General features: G+C 39.5%; 1 protein-coding gene across 1 annotated transcript in view; it reads left to right on the top strand.

The window, feature by feature from the left end:
• Positions 1-19,029, top strand: part of lamb1a (laminin, beta 1a) — a 53,197-nt gene extending 34,168 nt beyond the window's left edge. Inside the window, exons 24-33 of the mRNA XM_067436146.1 lie at positions 7,192-7,561; positions 7,674-7,858; positions 7,948-8,189; positions 12,636-12,842; positions 13,442-13,586; positions 13,679-13,886; positions 15,347-15,488; positions 15,592-15,768; positions 15,857-16,016; positions 18,540-19,029. Coding sequence (XP_067292247.1) covers positions 7,192-7,561; positions 7,674-7,858; positions 7,948-8,189; positions 12,636-12,842; positions 13,442-13,586; positions 13,679-13,886; positions 15,347-15,488; positions 15,592-15,768; positions 15,857-16,016; positions 18,540-18,679 — 1,976 coding nt within the window. The 3' untranslated portion in view covers positions 18,680-19,029. The remainder of the gene's footprint in view (positions 1-7,191; positions 7,562-7,673; positions 7,859-7,947; positions 8,190-12,635; positions 12,843-13,441; positions 13,587-13,678; positions 13,887-15,346; positions 15,489-15,591; positions 15,769-15,856; positions 16,017-18,539) is intronic.
• The last annotated feature ends 461 nt before the right edge of the window (positions 19,030-19,490 follow it).

Genomic DNA, 19,490 nt, shown 5'->3' with positions numbered 1-19,490 from the left:
TACATACTCCAATTTAAGGCCCCAACCCCAGCAAAAACATTCACGGGGAACTCATGGCCCGGATGTGCTGGGTATGTCAGAGCCGAATTTTAGCCCCAGTCCAGCCCTGAAAACGGGTATAGTAATAGGTGCGCCCCAGCCAATGAGATTGCCGTTTGTGCATTAAGCTGAATAATTCCAAACAAACGCCGTTATTTTACAACGTTATTTTATGGAAAATACAACAAAGAATATTGTTTGCATGTAGCACGTCGATTCTGCGTGGTATAAGACTCTCTCACTCTCTCTTTGAGAATTTTTACCGGTATATCGCAAACGATAAGATATCGCCCATCCCAAAGCTTCACATACTCCTGTCATTTATTTGCGTAAAATTTTAACGTGTTAAGGACCTTAAATTAATTGCATGCGTTAATGTTGACAGCACTAATACATATAGATATATGCTTTATTTTTATATAGTTATTAATGTGTTTATATAATAATAATATTATATTATTTTCCCCCAGCCTGTCTCGGTTATGAAAATAGACTTTTTTTTTCTTCAGAATGATGCACGGCAATAAATTATGCACAAGGTAAATTTAATTATTTTCATTAAATTTTTGAATATAAATCTTATATTTTAATTATCTCTGTTGAAAATTGCTTCATCCAAAAATGAAAATTATGTCATTAATGACTCACCCTAATGTCGTTCCACACCCGTAAGACCTCCATTTATCTTCGGACACAGTTTAAGATATTTTATATTTAGTCCGAGAGCTTTTCTGTTCCTCCAATGAAAGTGTATGCACTATATTGTCCATGTCCAGAAAGCAAATAAAACATCATCAGAGTAGTCCATATGTGACATCAGTTGGTTAATTAGAATCTCTTGAAGCATCGAAAATACATTTTGGTCCAACAATCACAAAAACTATGACTTTATTCAGCATTGTCTTCTCTTCCGTGTTTGTTTTCAATCCGCAAACAAAGATTTGAACAGTTATGAATCAGCGTATTGATTCATGATTCGGATCGCTGATTCATAACCGTTTGAATCTTTGTGTGTGGATTAAAAACAACCACGGAAGACAATGCTGAGTAAAGTTGTAGTTTTTGTTATTTTTGGACCAAAATGTATGAAAAGCTCTCAGACTAATTCTAAAATATCTCAAACTGTGTTCCGAAGATGAACGGAGGTCTTACGGGTGTGAAACAACATTAGGGTGAGTCATTAATGACATCATTTTAATTTTTGGGTGAACTAACCCTTAAAATAAACCTGAAGAACACAACTAAACACATTGTGGTGACATCGCAAATTTCTGCCAATACTCTAAACCATAAAAACTGTAGGCAACCCAGTTTTGTAGGAATGTGTAGCAGAATAGACAAGCCCTCGGCCCACTTTTTTGATTTGGCCCAGATGTGCGTAACCATGACGAGCTCGTGGGGGGATCTGTCGAAGCCTTGCAATTTCTTCTCTACTCCCACAATGCACCTTTGTATTCGTGGGCTTTCCCCTTATGGGGCCGTTAGTTTCTGACGCAGTGCCCCTTCACAGAAAAGAGTTTTTGTCCTCTCTCGGACTGTATTTGTGGCTGTGCAGACCGTATCTTTAAAAATCTATTTGAACTTGATGAAGAATTTTCTGGTGCTTCTGGCAGGGTACGATTCTGACTGAGCGCCAACTATCTACTGATCTCCTTTAAGATAGTTGTGAAGCATTTCATTAGAACTTCTAATAAACACAACAGTCTCTGCCCAGAGCTTATATCCAAGGGTGATGTATGTGAAATATGGCATGACATCAGCATTTCGGTCAAGTTGTCCGATATTTTTAGTGAATAACAAAGCTGCACAAGTCACATAACACTTTTATGATATGTTTTTGTCCTTTTTGGAATGGCATGAAGGAAATTAAATGCAGATTTCATGCTTTCTTTACCCATTTTGGCCATCAGCAGAGCAGGTTTTAGACTCTATTTGAGCAGAAAAAGATCTGTTCCACCCCCACACCCCTCCGTTTGTTTGGAGAGTCCGGATGGAGCAGGAAGCCCCCTGTGTTCCTCTAAGATCCAGTTACACCTCTATAACCCTTCTGTTGACTCGCCCTCAACATGCTCTTACCTCTCCCAACACAGGACTGAGCTGTGCTTTGTGGTTTCCTCTTAAATATTAGTTTGGTAATCTTGTGAAATCCCAAGCGTTAAGTTTTGTCCAACCACATCTGATTTGCTCAGAGATTTTGTAGGTTTTAGTTTAACTTGTACATTTTGTGTAGCAGCGTCAGCCATACTCGTCTGATTTGCACTCCAAACAAGAATTCTGATCTGTTCTGGCATGTCAGTGGTAGAGTTTTTACGTTCAGACTAGTGGTCAAGCTTTTTATTATAGCTTTTATAGGGGATATATTAGTGTTGTCAAATTGATCACGATTAATCATATCTAACAAAAGTTTGTAAATATATATATATATATATATATATATATATATATATATATATATATATATATATATATATAAAGTTTGTAAATACATACACACACACATACACAGGCATGACATGACCACTGACAGGTGAAGTGAATAACACTGATTATCTCTTCATCACTGCACCTGTTAGTGGGTGGGATATATTAGGCAGCAAGTGAACATTTTGTCCTCAAAGTTGATGTGTTAGAAGCTGGAAAAATAGGCAAGCGTAAGGATTTGAGCTAGTTTGACAAGGGCCAAATTGTGATGGTTAGACGACGGGTCAGAGCATCTCCAAAACTGAAGCTCTTGTGGGGTGTTCCCGGTCTACAGTGGTCAGTATCTATCAAAAGTGGTGGTGGTCATGGGCGGCCAAGGCTCATTGTGCACGTTGTGAGCAAAGGCTGGCCCGTGTGGTCCGATCAAACAGACAAGGTTCTGTAGCTCAAATGGAGTTAAAAATTTAGAAAAAGGAAGTTGATGCTGATTCTGATAGAAAGGTGTCAGAATACACAGTGATCCATACACAATATGGGGCTCCATAGCTGTAGACCAGTCAGAGTGCCCATGCTGACCCCTGTCTACCGCCGAAAGCGGCAACATTGGATACATGAGCAGCAGAACAATGCACCACAGAACAATGGAAGAAGGTCGTCTGGTCTGATGTTTCATTTACATCACATGGATGGCCGGGTGCGTATGCGTTGCTTACCCAGGGAACGCATAGCACCAGGATGCACTATGGGAAGAAGGTAAGCCGGCAGATGCTTTGGGCAATGTTTTGCTGGGAAACTTTGGGTCCTGCCATCTATGTGGATGTTACTTTGACACGTACCACCTACCTAAGCATTGTTGCAGACCATGTACACCCTTTCATGGAAACTGTATTCCCTGGAGGCTGTGGCCTCTTACAGCGGGATAATGCGCCCCGCCACAAAGCAAAAATGGTTCAGCAAATGTTTGAGGAGCACAACAACGCGTTTGAGGTGTCGACTTGGACTCCAATTTCCCCAGATCTCAATCCAATCTAGCATCTGTGGATCCAAGTCCGATCCATGGAGGCCCACCTCGCAAATTACAGGATTTAAAGGATCTGCTGCTAACATCTTGGTGCCAGATACTACAGCACACCTTCAGGGGTCTAATGGAGTCAATGCCTTAACAGGTCAGGGCTGTTTTGGCTGCAAAAGGGGGACCAACACAATATTAGAATTGGTCATAATGTTAGGCCTTACCGTGTATAAACAGTGAGGAAAATAAGTATTTGAACACCCTGATATTTTGCTAGTTCTCCCTCTTGGAAATCATGGAGGGGTCTGAAATTGTCATCATAGGTGCATGCCCACTGTGAGAGACATAATCTAAAAAAAAAATATACAGAAATCCCAATGTATGAATTGTTTAACTATTTATTTGTATGATACAGCTGCAAATAAGTATTTGAACACCTGTCTATCAGCTAGAATTCTGACCCTCAAAGACCAAATGGCCAAGACCAAAGAGCTGTCCAAAGACACTAGAGACAAAATTGTACACCTCCACAAGGCTGGAAAGGGCTACGGGGAAATTTTGGTGAAAGCTCTGTAAAAGAATGTCCACTGTTGGTGCAATCGTTAGAAAATGGAAGAAGCTAAACATGACTGTCAATCTCCCTCGGACTGGGGCTACATGCAAGATCTCACCTCGTAGGGTGTCAATGATCCTAAGAGCACATGTCCAGGCCTGTCTTAAGTTTGCCAATGACCATTTGGATGATCCAGAGGAGTCATGGGAGAAAGTCATGTGGTCAGATGAGACCAAAATAGAACTTTTTGGTCGTAATTCCACTAAACGTTTTTGGAGGAAGAAGAATGATGAGTACCATCCCAAGAACACCATCCCTACTGTGAAGCATGGGGGTGGTATCTTCATCTGTATCTTGAATATAAAAGGTTAAAAAAATATAAAATAATTTGATGTTTGCTTCTGCAAAATACACAAAATTTTTTTGGTAAAATGTTCATTGAATGCCACTTAAACTCTAAAAGCCACTGTGAAAGGAATGATAGCTGGACAAAGAAGTGAATTTTCCTCCCATGCATTTTTACAGTAATCTTATGTGCATGATGATGAAAAACAGATGGAAAGGATACGTACATACCTACATCGGACAACCATGTAAAACTATATTTGTGTACATTTATTATTTATTGAAATGGATAGAAATATAATGTTGCTCACGCAGCAGCTGTCTTCATGGCTGATTACTGTTTAAACGAATCTGGCAAATACATCACTAACCCAGAAGTTGTTCCTTTTTTTTAAAAAAAAAGCATAATTTCCGAGAGCTTGTTAACACTGTCATGAATGTTTAACAGGCTGAGAGACTGTGGTTCCTCTACCTGACTGGTGTGTGAGATGTTAAAGATTTACATCCCCATGCCTTAGCCATATACGTCTGTGTGAAAGATTGCTGAGTACACAAACGCACTACATTCAATCTTCAAGAAAAGTGTTTATTTTAGGCCTGCTTTAAAAAAAGGTTCATTTAACTCTCAAGCCAGATTTTAAGCAATAAAATGCAGAGGTTTTCCTTAGACAGTAAAAGCATGTCCTAGTGTTTTTGTGTCTGTTGTAAGAGTGTAAAGTGCTACAAAATCACCATCACAAAAACTCCAATGCCTGTCACCCTCTCCAGGGGTCACATTCACGGCATTGTCCTAACAAGAAACACCCCTGGTACCGCCTGAGGCCCCCTGGATAATAGCAGGGATTAACCTCCGAGATAATTCCCTATCTCTAGTTCCTTGTATGCATTAGTGCCCTTAGGTGAAGGAGTCTTTTCCCGTGGAATGTATGTGTAATCACTACACACTGGAATGTGTTTAAAGTAAATTAACCGTCCCAGACAGGGTCCCCATTCACGTATTGTATGTGTCACATGTATTGTCCTGGATTCCTTGTTACTTCTTTACCCAGAAAGACATGGGCTTTTTTCCAAATCCTAATGAACTACCAAACTTCCTAGGAAGCATACTTTTCCTGCCCTCTAATGCCAAATTGGCAGTGCAAAGGTGGCACAGAAGCGCTTCTAAACTGGCAATTAGGTTTCTTTACACTGACTGTTTAATGCTGCTCAGAAGTGACAAATACATTTACACAGCAGTTTTTACTGAATGCTCTTATCCTAGGTACCACAAATCTTAAGGCATCGTTAATGGAGAAGGCAATCTCATGGTGTGGTTAAGTCACATCGGACAGATCACATTTACGAGTTTAACACACTTGAACGCCACAGTTTCATAATTACAATTAGGACGGTACAATGGATGTAGTGCCTGTATTTAAGGTAAATGTTAGATCACCTTCATAAATTGAAAAAACTAAAACAAAACAAAAACAAACCAAAAGCACTTTATATTAGGTGGCCTAAACTACTATGTACTAACATTTAAATTAATAATTTGATTGATAAAATGCCCCTAAATTTAACCTTAAACTTACCCACACCACCACACCTGACCCTTAAACTTACCCACCCCAACACACCTGTCCCTAACTATATACCCTTAAACTTACCCACCCCAACACACCTGTCCCTAACTTTACCCATAAACTTACCCACACCACCACACCTGACCCTTGAACTTACCCACCCCAACACACCTGTCCCTAAACTTTACCCATATCCCACCTCAAAATCAGGAAAAGTCTTTTACAATGCAATATGAACACAATAAGTGTTCACATGAGACTCATTTAAAACGTACCAGGTGTAACGGTGATGCATGCTGATCACTAGTGATCAGTTCACTAAAAACACATCTTAATAACAAACAGGGTTTCTCTCTCGCTTGCTCGATTTCTGGAATATTTTATATAATTTGCAGGTGTGGAGAGGTGGGATGTCTGGTAGTAATTCATATTGCACATATAAGCTAAGCTTTCTAGAGCTTAGTGTACACTACAGTCTACTAATATTTAAATTTTCATAAAAAGTGTATCTCTGTCTGCCAGTTGGGATTTCGTTATGGAGATAAAGGATCATGATTGTTCAGTAGTATTACAGCACAATGTGAGTGTATATTAATATCGTTTGTTGTTTGCTTTTGGCATTTGATAGAGTGTATGCACAAACGGTGGCACACTAACAAATGGATTGGAATCAACTGCATGTTGGATGAAGGTGTTGGTGTGGTGTACTGTAGACAGCTAGGTTGTTAACTAGGTATTGGAGGATCGCTAATTTATGTTGATAATTGAATTTAAAAGAAGCTACTTTCAGATTCTTGTGAATCTAATAAGAGATTTTTTTTGTCTTGTGAAAAAGGTCTTGAGTAAGGTTAACCAGGTTGTTACAACTCCTAGAATGTTCAGTGGATGAGTATGTTTGTTTAAGGGCGTCACGTTAGGTCATTCCTGATGTGCTGTTTGCTAAGTGTCTCGTCTGTCATTGTGGGCAGTTACTGCCTTTTGTCCTCCAAACACTCTGGAACGACGCTAGCAGTGCAGCACTGAAGTGGGCAAACAATCCTTTCCTTCATGCTTCCACTCCCACTTCCATCACTTAATAAGGTCACACTAACTCAAAGTTTGCAGCTGTTGACAGAAAATGCCAGTCAATGGACTGTTGTCTTTTCAGTTCTTTCAAATGTTTATTTTTCTGATATCGGTCTCATTCTGTAGACTCAAAAATGTTTTAATTAAGGATAACTGGACCTAAACCTTAATGTTCCTGTATATTTTTTTAGCATGTGACTGTGACCCAAGAGGCATCGCGGAGCAGCAGTGCAACAAGGCCACAGGTCACTGCGTTTGTGTGGAGGGTGTGTCCGGACCCCGATGTGACGCGTGCGCTCGAGGCTACACGGGCGAATTCCCACAGTGTGAGCGCTGCCACCAGTGCTTTGCCGAATGGGACATAATTGTAGGCGACCTCACCAATCAGACCCATAGACTGGTCCAGAAGGTCAATACCATCAAAGCCACTGGCATTACTGGACCTTACCAGGCCACTATCAATAACGTTGAAAGCAGCGCCAACTCAATCCGCAACATCCTGGCCCAGAATCCAGCCACTCAGCCTCTAACGGAGATCCAGGGACTTCTCGAACAAGCCACGTAAGTTATGTCTTTGCTTAGGATGTGAAAGCAAGTGCGGAGCATCCTTATTAGTTCACATAGAGAGATAATTTTAGACTCTTCTCATAATAATAATCCTCTTTCTCTAAAGTACCTTGATGGCTGAAATGAACTCCAACCTTAACCTGACGGAGGAGACCTTGTCCGAGATCTCATCTGACAACAACAGCACGGACACCAAACTTAAATCTCTCAAAGAAGAAGCTCAGAAACTGGAACAGACTGTGAAAGACCTGCAAGAACAGGTGGAGTTTGTGAAGAATTCAGACATTCGAGGTGAGTAGCATCACTCAAGATGTTGTAAAGCACTTTTCTTGACCAGGAAAATCCATCAATCCATCAATCCATCTTTTTTTGGTCAACAGGAGCCAGAGCCAGCGTGAATCGATATTACGAGCAGTCCCAGAAGGCGGAGGTCCGCGCCAATGCCTCCACCAGTGATCCATACAACCTGGTCAATCAGTCTGCCACCCTGCGGGCAGAAACGGAGGACTTGATGAACCAGACCAAAGAAGATTTCAGTCAAAGGCAGGATGAGTTTTCAAACAAACTGGACAACCTGGCAGGACAACTAGAGACTCTGGACCTGTCTGAGCTTAGCAAGAAGGTAAAGAAGTCAGCAGTTTAAAGTAGTAAACTGTGTAACAGTGTAAAGCAGTCATGATCAATTTATGATCATGGTCTACAGCGGGGGTATTCAATTAACGTAGTTCTTTGTACAAGAAAAAAATCCTAAACACTCAAAATAGTCATCAAAGATGAGAATCTTGGGCCTTGAGAGCAAAAGTAGTAATGTCTAAGTATTTTTACCAATATTTACCAAAAAAAGTAAATTATTGTTATATTCAACTGGATATGATAAGGTAGGATCAGATGTTTTATCAGGCTTTTTTTCTTTTCTTTTCACATTTAGACATTGTGTATGGCATGTAGAAGGCCTTGGGTACTAAGGGTTCAGGGTCTACCTCTGTGCAAAATATAAAAATGGTCAATACATTTCTTAAGAGTAATAAACAAACAACATGCATAATCAAATAATCAAAATTCTCATAAGGGCAAAACAAAGGTAACCTTCAGAGTGGCCATTTCTAGATATTTTCCAAATTATAAAAATGTTTTTTTATAAAATGCTCTTAATATGCTTATTAATTATGTTAAATGTATGGAAAAAAACGAAACATTTAAAGGCGCCACACGTTAACTTGTCACTACTTGTTACATCTGGCTGGGTTTACATGCACGTTCTTAAGCCGATTATGCCTAATAAGCCAACAACAAACATGGTCATGTAAACGCAGTTACCCGTTTTCTTTTATCAGAGTAAGGTCATAAACAGCTTAAGCATAAATTGGTCAGAACAGGTATATTTTTGCCTTTTACCCTGAATTTGCGTAGCATGTAAACGCATTGGTCTGCTTTCTGTCAGGTTATTGAAGTGCGCTAGTGTGATAGGTGACAAAACACACATACTTAGAGCAGATTTAAATGCATCCAGCGAGTGTTTTGCATGAAATAAGTACATATATCACAAAACACTCTTTTAATCATCTGCTCATCTCATGCAGCAGGAGTAGAAGAGGTTCTGTAGCTGCATGAGATCATAATATGAGCCGTGAATTTCCCGCTGACACGTTTGCAAGCTTTATTTAAAGGAGGGGTGAAATACTGTTTCATGCATACTGAGCTTTTTACACGGTTAAAGACTTGGATTCCCATCCTAAAAATGTACAAAGTTGGACGTTTGATGGAGTATTTCTGTGTCAAAAATACTCTTTTTAGATTTTTTTTTCGAGTATGGGTCCGCTTGACGTCAACAGGGCGGAATGTCCTTGTATGGGCTGTACGGGATCTTCTCCCGAAAGGGTGCGCGTGCAAGCGACCAGAGCAAGAGAGCAAATGCACGATGCCCATAAACATTGGTCTAAAGGTGCAGATCCACCATGAGATCCACTTGTACGTGCAACACTTCTGTCTCGCCGCGCTCCACTTTATTCCTATGGGTGACGTCAAGCGACTTTAACGCGCCCGCATAGCAATCCGGGAAGGCAGCGCTGGATTTGAACCGATTTGAACACAGAAATGACAGGAAGTGCCACAACATCACGCTTCAGTTGAGTCGCAAAAGTGGATCTCCACGGTCACTGCTGTCACAGGGCTTCACAAAATCAACAATGTTACCAAAGAAGTGTGTTTTTGACAGAGCGGTCCTAGCGATAAAGGTTCACGGTCCTGCTTTGGAAGCAGGCGGTGAGTAAAACTGCTTCAAATGTCTGTGTTGTTGGCTATCGTTGCGTCAGAAAACAACACGATCGTGTTTAATTAATTTATCAATGGAGCATGCAATGTATGGTGTGTGTTTAAATACATTTGTTTAGCTGACCACTATGTGTTTGTTTGTTTATTGTAAAACCCCCCCAAACCTAAACCTAGAGGACGTTCGCACAAAGCGTGCTTCTTCATTCAAATGCGCTACTCCATTGTTTTTCTATATAACGTTATACACTAGTCTGACGTGCAAAACCGTTTTGCTTGCTACTGCTAATGTTTAGTTGTATACAATAGTCCATAAACCGAATCATGTCCTCATAAACTGCGAGTAAAGACACACAAATGTTGACAGGCCACTAAATACAGTACATACCACAGAGACGGATGTCCTGCTGTAGCCGTTTCTCCTGTTCAATTTATTTCAGCCTCCGGATCTGATTCTGGATGATATCTGTATTAGTTGAATCTGATTGATAGCCATGGTTTATTAGGGTCAGGGCCGTTTCTAGCCTTTCTGGCACCCTAGGCGAGATTTATATGTTGCACCCAGCCCCCCCCCCCCTTTTTTTTTTTAAACTACAACTTATTAAGTAAATATGACTTCCTTATTTCATGGGCATATTGTACATGCATTAATCGAATAATGTAGCTAGGTTTATTATCACTGAGATCACAGATGTTGGGGGGGTCGGGGGCATGCTCCCCCGAGAAAATTTTGATTTCTATGATCTACATATGTGTATTTTAAGATGTCCTGAAGGCCAAAAAATTAGATAACAATTGCTTGAAAACCATGTCACTCGGCCCATGGTTATGACAGTATTAGCCTACTTGATCAATTTACACTAAACAGCTATCTCTAATGAAAAAAAAATATATTCAAATGAACTGCTATAATGTTCTGCAGCTGTAATAAATGAGCATGGCGTGTGGTCCGTCCAGTACTAATATTGAGTGTATTGTTTTGCTCAACGTTAGCGACCAGCTTAGTAGAGAACAAGTAACCAATAAGTAGGCTAACATACCCGTATATTTCGCTTTCTTTTTTTATATTTCCTCTTTTTTCTTTTTACGATACTGAGCCCCTGATGGCTTTGACCTTTTCATGATGATGAAACTAAAGCACGCTGTAACGAGTAGAAATATAGTGTGGCCCCTTTAAGAGTTGCGCGCGCTCCCTGCAAACGAAGTCTGCATTTTGTGTATGTGCGCACTGAGTCTTGAGCTCCCATGTGTGGGGATTATTTTCTGTTTTCTGTTGCTAACAGTCAGTTATTTTGTTTTATTAAGTAATGCTGTGGACGGAAAGGGAGTTTGTGATGAGAGTTCAGCGGGGAATAAAGTGTGATCTGTTTGATGTTAATCGCCTCCGTGTTTGCATCCACTCCAGTTACATTAAGTGAGCTACCCGCATTGTTCACTCGGACACAAGCGTTACAACGCCACGGATGACTACGTTCCCTGCCGCCCTCTACATGATCTCATTTCATTACAGCAGCGCCACTATCACCATGGCGACTTCACTCCAATAATCGCAACTAATCATAATGCCTTGAAATAGCAAAAGTACAAAATATTAATAATAAAATATATATGAAATAACTAAAAAATCTTGTTGGGGCGGGGGCTCACTGGCGCCCCCCAGCTGTTGGCGCCCTAGGCGACCGTCTAGTTTGCCTATGCCTAGAAACGGCACTGATTAGGGTAATGTTTTCTTTTCCACGCTTGAGGATGTCACAGCTTTCAGACGCTCTCAATGCAACAGCTGCGTTCGCTCGTGATTTTTTTTAGCACCACCAACACGATACGCCTCCATCCGCTCAGTTTTTTCCGGAAAGACTCGGTACAGCCTATCTTTCTTTTATAAATATAATAAAACTAAGACTTTTCGGAGATATGAAGGATGAAATACTACTCTATAGGTACCCCCCCCCTTAACATCAAAACTGACGTAACATTTGGAATACTCCAGATACGGAAATTATTATTTTTAACGTCACTTTAAGGAAATAACCAGTTTTCCCCCTTTACATGCAAACCAGTAAACTGACAACATAAACCAGGTTATTTCAATAAGCTGATATTTGTGAGTTATAAGCTTACTGGTGTGCATGTAAGTGGGCTCAGTGATATAGTTGATACAGTTTAATTTAGTAAGTAATTTTATTTGGATATTTAGTTGAAAACTTAGATCGAAATTATAGTGTCCCCAACTGAGCAAGCCAAGCCAAAGGCGACAGTGCGAAGGAACCAAAACTCCATCAGGACTTGTGGTGTGAACTGATCCGTTGTTATTACGCGTTGCTCACTTTAAACTGTAGAAGCAGTAAAATGGCACAATTATGTCCCGTGGTCCGGATGGAACCAAGCCGGGGTCTGGAACCAGACTGTGGTCCGCCATTTAAATACCAAACAAATCAAGTGCAAAAAAAAAACTCTTTTTACATTTTAAAATATCCTTGATGTAAAAATAAAATAAAACACTGTTGGATATCCTTAGGCTTTTGTTCTTGGTGTCACAATATTTTAAACTTATACTTTATCCCTCCAAAATGTGTTGCTTGTTTAGGACAGGTGTACTATTACATAAGCAAAGAAAAGCGATTGGACTTTTTTTTCTTTTTCTTGGGCCAATAAACAAACCCACATTTGTGACCACCCAGAACACTCTAGAAACTGCATAGCAACACTCTTGCAATCACTCACAAGCAAAACTCGCAGTTATGACGCTAGAGTGTTGTATTGTAAACCTAGTTTTAACGGTGTGATCTCTCCTCGGATACAGACATGTGGTAGTCCAGCTGGCTCTGAGAACTGTGCCGACTCTCCCTGCGGAGGCCTGAGCTGTGTGGACGGGGAAGGAAACAGGAAGTGTGGAGGAGAGGGATGTGATGGCCTCACCACGCTGGCCCACAATGCCTGGCAGAAAGCCAAGGACTTTGACCTGGAGATTATCAGCGCCATGGAGGAAGTGGACAAGCTGTCCAAAATGGTGAGGTTTCTCAGCAGACACTGTATCTGCTATTAATATTATAGAGGATGTTGCAATTATTTTCTCTTTTAGGACCTTTTCACTGCTAAGCACTTGAAAACTGCTGAATGGTTTTGTAAAGACATGTAAATGCCTTTCGATATGCCTTTGTAAATCTACAGGGAGACAATACGGCTTCTCTTTGTTGATGACAACAGATAAACGATTCTCATGACGAAGATGTTTGGTGTATGTTGCGTTCCCAAACGCAAATTATAAGCGACTCAAACACTGCAGAGTAGCATTTACTGTGAATAGACTCTGAAAATGAACACAGTGCTCGGCTTTACTCTGAAACATGCAGCGTGTCAGACTATATATTTATATAATTACATCACAACCGTTGTGATTTGATGATCATACTAAGCCATATCAAATTCTCACTACGCATTGTCAAAATTCATTAAAAAAAAAAGTTAACAGGCAACTGTCAAGTAACCTTCTCAATGGCAATTTTCACACTTTGAAGCCTGGCTAACATTCTAGTTGTGTCCTGCAGATGGTGGGATAAATACGTAAAAAACACATCCCTATAAAGAGTCCTTAATATGTGTGTTCAGGTGTCAGAGGCAAAGGTAAAAGCAGACGAAGCAAAGCTAAATGCTCAGGAGGTGCTGGCAAAGACCAATCAGACCAAAAAACGCGTGGACGGCAGCAACGAGGAGCTACGCCAACTCATCAAACAGATCCGAGACTTCCTCACCCGTAAGACACACTTATCAAGTTTCCTTGAGATAAGTTGTTTGGATGAGGAAAATTGACTTGATTTTCAACTCCTACTGCATGTGTTTCTTTAGAAGATGGAGCAGACCTGGAAAGCATCGAAGCCGTGGCCAATGAAGTTCTGCAGATGCAGATGCCCACCACACCAGCCCAGCTGCTGAACCTGACAACGGAGATCAGGGAGCGTGTGAGCAGCTTGACAGATGTTGAGGACATACTCAATCAGAGTGCCGCAGACATCCTGAGAGCAGAAAGCCTGCTGGAACAAGCCCGCAAGGCCAGGTCTGAGATATATTCAATCCCAAAGAACAGATTGATACAGTTTGAACAGGCCCCCGCCACAAATCATCTACATAATATCCTAAGTTATTATAATCTAGTATTATTTTTCTACAAGGTTTGCAAGTTTTGCAACCTGATTATCAAAATTTGACATTTTGCATGCTAGGTTATATTTTTTGCAAGGGTCCATTTACAAGTTCTTATAAAATGCGCCTCTAATACTTAAAGTAATGGGATACTAAAGCAATGGTTCCCAACTTTTTTGCCCCAAAGGCCCCCGTTGTCTAACATAACGCTCTTTCTCCACTCCATATTTTATAAAAAATATTTTCAGTGTTTCTGCTGCAATCAAAGATCCTAAGAAAAAAAAATATCTAAAACTGGGACTATTGGCATATTAAATTAACTTTGTGTTAATTTTGTGATTTCAAATGATACACCTACTGAGTTTATTCAGCCTTATAGCAAACCTCAACTGCTTGATTTATATTGTTGAAAAATGTATATGCATTTAAAAAAATGTATATATAGAACTTTGCCTGCGTATAAATAGTATGCTCACAAAGCAATATATATTAAACAGAATCTCGACTGTGATTTATTTATATTGTTGCAAAAATGTATTATCGCCCAGCTCTATAAAGATGGATTTGAAAGATGGATTTCTATAAAGATTATATAAAGATGGATATGAATGTCTACCTTTATCCGCATATATACTTACGCAAAGCAATATATCCTAATATATAGCAAAACTCACCTACTTGAATACTTTTATCATCACAAAATGTAAACTATATTATCGCTAAGCTCTAATCTGCTAAACGTGTCTTAAGGCATGTTGATATTATAAGATAATATAGTCATTAAAGGGTTAGTTCACCTAAAAAGGAAAAATTAGACAATGATTTACTCACCCTCCAGCCATCCTAGGTGTACATGACATTCTTCTTTCAGAATAAAATAAGTTATATTAAAAATGTCCTGGCTCTGCCCAGCTTTATACTTAGTAACTGTTGGTCATTTTTGAAGTTCAAAAAAGTGCATCTATCCATCATATAACTGCTCTGGGGGTTAATAAAGGCCAAGTGAAGCAAAGTGGTGTGTTTGTGTAAGAAACATATAGTGTGTGTATTGTGAAAAAAGCTATATAAATCAATCTGGCTCGATTCAACTCGACTCTAGACGATGTGTATGTTCTTCCAAAACCAATGATCATTAAATGGGGAAAAATAAATATTTCAGCTTGATACATTTTTTTTAGCATTTAGAGAGAGGTTATTCTAGTATCTTAACAATTTGTTTATTTAAATACATTTAAATCATGCTGCGGCCCTTTGGATGTTTGCTGAGGCCCCCTAGTTGAGAAGCACTGCACTAACGTGTATCATATCTGTGGCAGTATTGCCACCTAGTGGCCAGTTCATTGAACACGTTTGTTTGTTCTCTATTTTTCACAGGAAGGAGGCGACAGATGTAAAAGACACAGCTGAGATGGTGAAGGAGGCCTTGCAGCAGGCTGAACGCGCTCAGAGTTCTGTGACCGAGGCCTTAAAACAGGCCAAAGCTGACATCACGGGAACACAAGACTTGCTGGTCTCAGTAAGTCTACACTGGTTTATATCAGCAGTCGTTTGTTCTAGACTTGCTTTGTTCATGAATAATTTGCTTTTGGATAAATCAAAGTGACTCTTTCGTCTAAAAGGTGGAGTCAGAGACATCTGACTCGGAGCTAAAACTGAGTAATGCCACCCGACGGCTCCTGAAGTTGGAAAGCGATGTAGCTTTGCTAAAAGAAAAGGCTCTCAATACCTCCACAAGCACCAACAGCACAGAGAAAGAGGCTGATAGCATAAACGCACTGGCTGAACAGATCAAAAAGGTGCCTGTAATATCTGGACATGTTGCCTCATTTTTGGTATTAATTGTTTTGTTTTAACCTCTTATATTGTGGTTGACTGTTTATGCAGGATCTAGATTCAGAGCTGAAAGACAAGTACAGTACTGTTGAAGAGCTGATCACACAGAAGGCTGAAGGAGTGGCAGAGGCCAAGAAAAGAGCAGAGAAACTCCAACAGGAGGCCAAAAATCTGTTGCTACAGGCCAGCGACAAACTTCAGCTTCTGAAAAGTAAGTGCATTTCTAACAGCTAATTATGAAGCAAATATTACACATATCTGCATGAAATTAGGGTTTAAAATAGTGATGCACTGATATAAAGATTCTGGGCTGAAAATTCAGGATGCACTTGGCAGAAAAACTAAAAACGTTTATTTGATAATCATTCATTTAATAATCAACACTCAAATAAAAGTGAGTTTAGTAAACATTTAAATTGCACACAAGGCAGTTTGGTAACGCTTTAGATTACGGCCTGGAAACTTTGGTAATTGTAGTGTAACTATAAAGTAAGCACGTGTAGGTATAAGGAATAATATGTAATATTGGGGTTACTATCAGGAAAATGAACAAATTATTTATACTGTAAGTATTTTTTAATTAAGGGATAATTATCCGTGTAGTTTAAGTACAAATCTGCAGGCTGTAAATTAAAGGGGCTCTTGTTACCCTCTTATTTCATGTAGTTACAATAAAATAAAAAACATACACAATCTGATATCCCTCAAAAACCTTTATTTAAAAAACATATTTTTTAATGGATTTACAACACTTATTCATGTCTGTTGCTTGGCTTCATCCTCCTCTTGTGCCTCTCCTTTTACGTCCTTGCCACAGATGAATCTTAAGAAGGAATCCCAAGTCTCCAGCTAGTATTCTGTATTATGTAACCGTTACACTGAAAATACAGTACACGCAGACATGTCCTCACCATTTACTCGTCTTTTACCCTCATGCCATCCGAGATGTATAGGACTTTATTTCTTCATATGAACACAGAAAAATAAGTGAGCTTTGCTAATGAAAACTCATTTGAGTTCCTAAAAGTTCAAACAGCATCATATAGCAATAACTACATGACTCCAAAGGATTAATCAGTGTATTCTGAAGTGAAACGATAAGTGTTTCTAAGAAAAAGAACAATATTTAAAAAATGTTAAACTGTGGACTATCGTTTCCGACCGGCATGTCATCTACGTGTGCATGGATTGAGTTCAGACGAAGGTGACGGGAGCGCGCTGAGAAACTATGGTCACAATGTCGGATGCTGTCGGTTTTTATTTTTTTAATGCTCACAATAGTATACAAATAACATAATATATGATAATAGCAATGAAAAACAAACAAGACAAAAAAACAGAGACCACAGTTCTCGCTTTTCACATGAAACTTGCGCAAGAAAGCTTGAAGAGTCTTTACGCAGGCACGCGCTGTAGCAGCTGATCGGATGCGAAAAGATTACTATATTATGAGAGCATATTGTACTTTTTCTTTTAATGATAATCCAAAATATCGAAAGACATGGGATTCCTCTTACGATCCATCAGTGGAAATAATGAAAAAGAAGAAGAGGAAGACGAGCAAGAGAAACAAAAAAGGGACAAAACGTGCCTCTTTCTGCCTGGACGTTATTATTTGAAATGAGTTTATTTAAAAAAAAAAAAGAAAATATATAAAAAAATCATAAATCTGTTTTGAATTGTTGTTTTTCAAATAAATGTTTCCGAGTGATGTCAGATTTTGTATATGTTGTTCACGCCGCATTCACACGGGGCGTAGGCGTTAACGCTTCCCATTTACTTTGAATGGGTGACATCATCCGTTGCCGAACTGAATTGTGGGTTCCGTCGCGGCGCTTCATTCGCGTTGCAAGCGGCAGAAGTTGAAGAATTCTCAACTTTTCAAGCGCCAGCGCAGGCGTCATCCAATCAGATCGCCGTATGCAAATATCCTACAGCAGACGCTAGCCAATTGCATTCATTACTGCTCCGTGATCCATCCAGACCATAGACCGTTAAAAATCCAGACGCAGCTCCTGGACCACTACGTGATATTCTTCCCGCTGTCGGCGCTTTTTCAGGATTTAATGTACTTAACAGCTTCGTGCACCTGTGCAGTGCGCTGACAACAACTACACGGGCAATCGCACTCGCACATACAACCAAAAAAGGCGCTATTTTGTGTTGTTTTTGTCCAAGCGGCAAGTTAATGTGATTGGCTGTTGTCACTATGACGATCAGCTTCAGCCACGCCCTCCGTCAAGCGTTAACGCCTACGCCCCGTGTGAATGCAGCGTTATTGTACTTACTAACTACATGAAACGAAGGGACCGAGCCACTTTAATTTACAGCCCGCAGATTTGTACTTACACTGTAACTACATGGATAATTACCCCTTAATTAAAAAATACTTGCAGTATAAATAATTTGTTAATTTTCCTGATGGCTACTCCTTTATTCCCTAAATATTACATATTGTTCCTTATACCTACACTTACTTTATGGACAAAGAAAAAATTAAGTACAATTTTAGGGCTTCGGGTCATTTTGACCCGCGATGGAAGGATTTGTTAAAAAGTGCGAGGGAAAGCTAGAGGGTTAAATGTCACTGTTTTGGTCAGTGATTTTTGCACTCCAAAACAATTGGGTAGCCAAAATTTTAGTGTATCACTAGTTAACAAAAAAAAACATAATACAAATGTTTCCAATTTAGTGTCCTAAATTACTAAGAGCTAAACTTCTACTGGGTTTGCAGATCTTGAGAAGAGCTATGATGAAAATCAGAAGCTGCTGGAGGACAAAGCTAATGAGCTGGTGGATCTGGAGAAGGCTGTGAAAGAATTGCTTCAGGAGATCAGTCATAAAGTTACCGTCTACAGCACCTGTCTGTTTTAACGCTACTACAGACTACATTAGGATAATAAATTATATTACCTTCTTTGAGTTTTTATAACTGTTACAGTACACATTTATCTTTTGTCACTGTATAGAAGGTGTTACACACTTTTGCGACCACGAGAGAATGTAATTTGGATTTTAAAATATAAATGACCAAAGAGTGAATGTAAGATATGCCCAACATAAGAATGAGACTGCAATTACAATGACCTCATTGTTTTGATTTAGGATAAAATAGTTAAAATAATGTAAATATGCCTTAATTTTTTACTTTTGTCACAGATATCTGGACCGATTTATAAATGCCATGAAAATGAAATCAGAATAAACTCAAGTTTATTACTCAATACTACAGTGTGAAAGTTTTTTTTTTTTTACTCTCCCAACACATCACTGAGTTAAGATACAATCTGAGCACATCCCTTCTTTCTTGTTAAACTTTATTAGAAGGAAATAACGGTTGAGATTTGTGTGTTAGAACCACTCTTTCCCTTTCAGATTGTCAAGTTTGATGTTACGTCAGAACATTCATGGGATCTCGTCCTGCAACATGACATCATGACTTTGTGTAAACATTATCTGTACGCATTTTGAGCTATCCGCGTGTATGTGTACGCCTAAACGAATCATCTCCGCGTGTATGTCTACGCCGTGTGATTCTGCCAACCTCACAGAATTAATATTTATAGCCTAATTTTATATTTTGGAGCAACTAACTCCACTCCTACCCTAAACCTACCAACTCTCAACAATATAAAACATGTAACAGGCAAATAAATGTACAGTCACGTGTATCTATTTCAAAAAC

Source organism: Pseudorasbora parva, chromosome 25 (genome assembly GCF_024679245.1).
Source record: "Pseudorasbora parva isolate DD20220531a chromosome 25, ASM2467924v1, whole genome shotgun sequence".
NCBI classification, from domain to species: Eukaryota; Metazoa; Chordata; class Actinopteri; order Cypriniformes; family Gobionidae; genus Pseudorasbora; species Pseudorasbora parva.
Note: the sequence above shows the minus strand (reverse complement) of the source record. Positions and strands in the feature narration are given on the sequence as shown.